We start from the raw sequence: 1,553 nt of genomic DNA, 5'->3' as shown, positions 1-1,553 counted from the left end.
CAAACACGGAAAATTTTGTCATATACGCGACACAGTGAGAAACGCATGGAAAACGAGATTGCGCGGCAGGATACGCTCCACGCATAAAACTCTCCAGGACAGAACAAGTGCAGGATAGAACCAATCATGCCGGCTTCTTCCCAAGTACAATCGCAACTAGAAAGTGCCATAGAATCCAATATCCTCCTCGGCAAATACCGACTTGTCCGCCTCCTCGGCTGTGGATCCTCCGCTAAAGTCTACGAAGCCCAAAACCTTCTCGCCGGACAGAACGTGGCCATCAAATCCTTCAACAAATATCTTGTCGCCAAAAAAGACCTTTTTAACCACATTAAACGCGAGGCCGCCATCCTCCGCCGCCTCCGCCACCCAAACATTATCCGCATCCATGAAGTCCTTGCCTCCCGCACCAAGATTCACTTCGTCCTCGATCTCGCCATGGGAGGCGATCTCTTCTCCCGCATAGCCTCCTTTGGCCGCTTAACCGAACACCTCTCCCGCCGCTATTTCCGGCAGCTCATCTCCGCCGTCGCTTATGGGCACTCCCACGGTATCTTCCACCGCGACCTCAAGCTTGAGAACCTCCTCCTCGACGAAAACTGCGATCTCAAGCTCTGCGACTTCGGCCTCGCTGCAGCCCCTGATAAGAATCCCGTCGACGGGCTCTTCCACACGCTTTGCGGCACTCCGGCCTACGTTGCCCCAGAGATCCTCACACAAAAGGGCTACCGCCCCGCCGTTGCCGATATATGGTCCTGCGGCGTCGTTCTGTTCGCCCTGAACGCCGGTTATCTTCCTTTCAATGACACCAATATCGCGACACTGTACCGCAAGATTTACCGCGGAGAATACCGATGCCCAAAATGGACCTCGCCGAATCTCAAACACCTCATCGGTCGTCTTCTGGACACGAATCCCGATACGCGGATCACCGTAAATGAGATTTTCCGTGATCCTTGGGTTGCAGAAAGGATCGAAGCAGGGGAATGGGCGGCGATGGAGATTTTGCCGGAGGATGGAAAGGTATCATCTAAGGCAGAAGAGTTGGAGGTTGAGGACAGGGAGCTAAATGCTTTCGACATTATCGGATTGGCATCGGGATTGGATCTTTCGGGGTTAATCGGAGAGATGGTGGAGAGGGAACGGTTCGTAATCAGCGAGGTGCCGGAGGCGGTGCTCCGGAGGGTGGAGGAGATAGGGAGTGGGAAGGGGCTGGTGGTGAAAAGGAAAGGGAAGAAGGGGAGCGCGGGGATGGCGGTGCGGGGTCAGAATGGGGATTTGGTGGTTGGGGTGGAAGTTTACCGGCTGAACCGAGAATTGACTGTGGTGGAGGTGGAAAGGGGCGGGGCTGGGAAAGGGAGCGAAATGTGGGCCGGTGAATTCTGGCGGACAACACCGCCGCCGGCGACTTTTAGATAGCCACTCGACATAGTTGTGCAGCTTACCCCATTACATACTTGTGCCTAGAACATCATTCTTATATTTAACATATCTAACACACAATGGAAATTTACATATCTAACACACAATTCTTATGTATTTATATATCTCAT

General features: G+C 53.1%; 1 protein-coding gene across 1 annotated transcript; it reads left to right on the top strand.

Annotated features, from left to right (window-relative positions):
* The first annotated feature begins 24 nt into the window (after positions 1 to 24).
* LOC110035162 (CBL-interacting serine/threonine-protein kinase 11-like) lies at positions 25 to 1,529 on the top strand. Its single transcript, XM_020739402.1, has one exon. It carries the CDS (start codon positions 127 to 129, stop codon positions 1,417 to 1,419), a length of 1,293 nt encoding a protein of 430 aa, XP_020595061.1. The 5' UTR covers positions 25 to 126; the 3' UTR covers positions 1,420 to 1,529.
* The last annotated feature ends 24 nt before the right edge of the window (positions 1,530 to 1,553 follow it).

Source organism: Phalaenopsis equestris, unplaced genomic scaffold, assembly GCF_001263595.1.
Source record: "Phalaenopsis equestris unplaced genomic scaffold, ASM126359v1 Scaffold196502, whole genome shotgun sequence".
Taxonomy (NCBI): Eukaryota; Viridiplantae; Streptophyta; class Magnoliopsida; order Asparagales; family Orchidaceae; genus Phalaenopsis; species Phalaenopsis equestris.
This window is presented reverse-complemented; position numbering and strand designations above follow the sequence as displayed.

Excerpts from the sequence above, each read along its gene's own strand:
- LOC110035162 (XM_020739402.1), top strand. The coding sequence starts at position 127 with ATGCCGGCTTCTTCCCAAGTACAATCGCAACTAGAAAGTGCCATAGAA.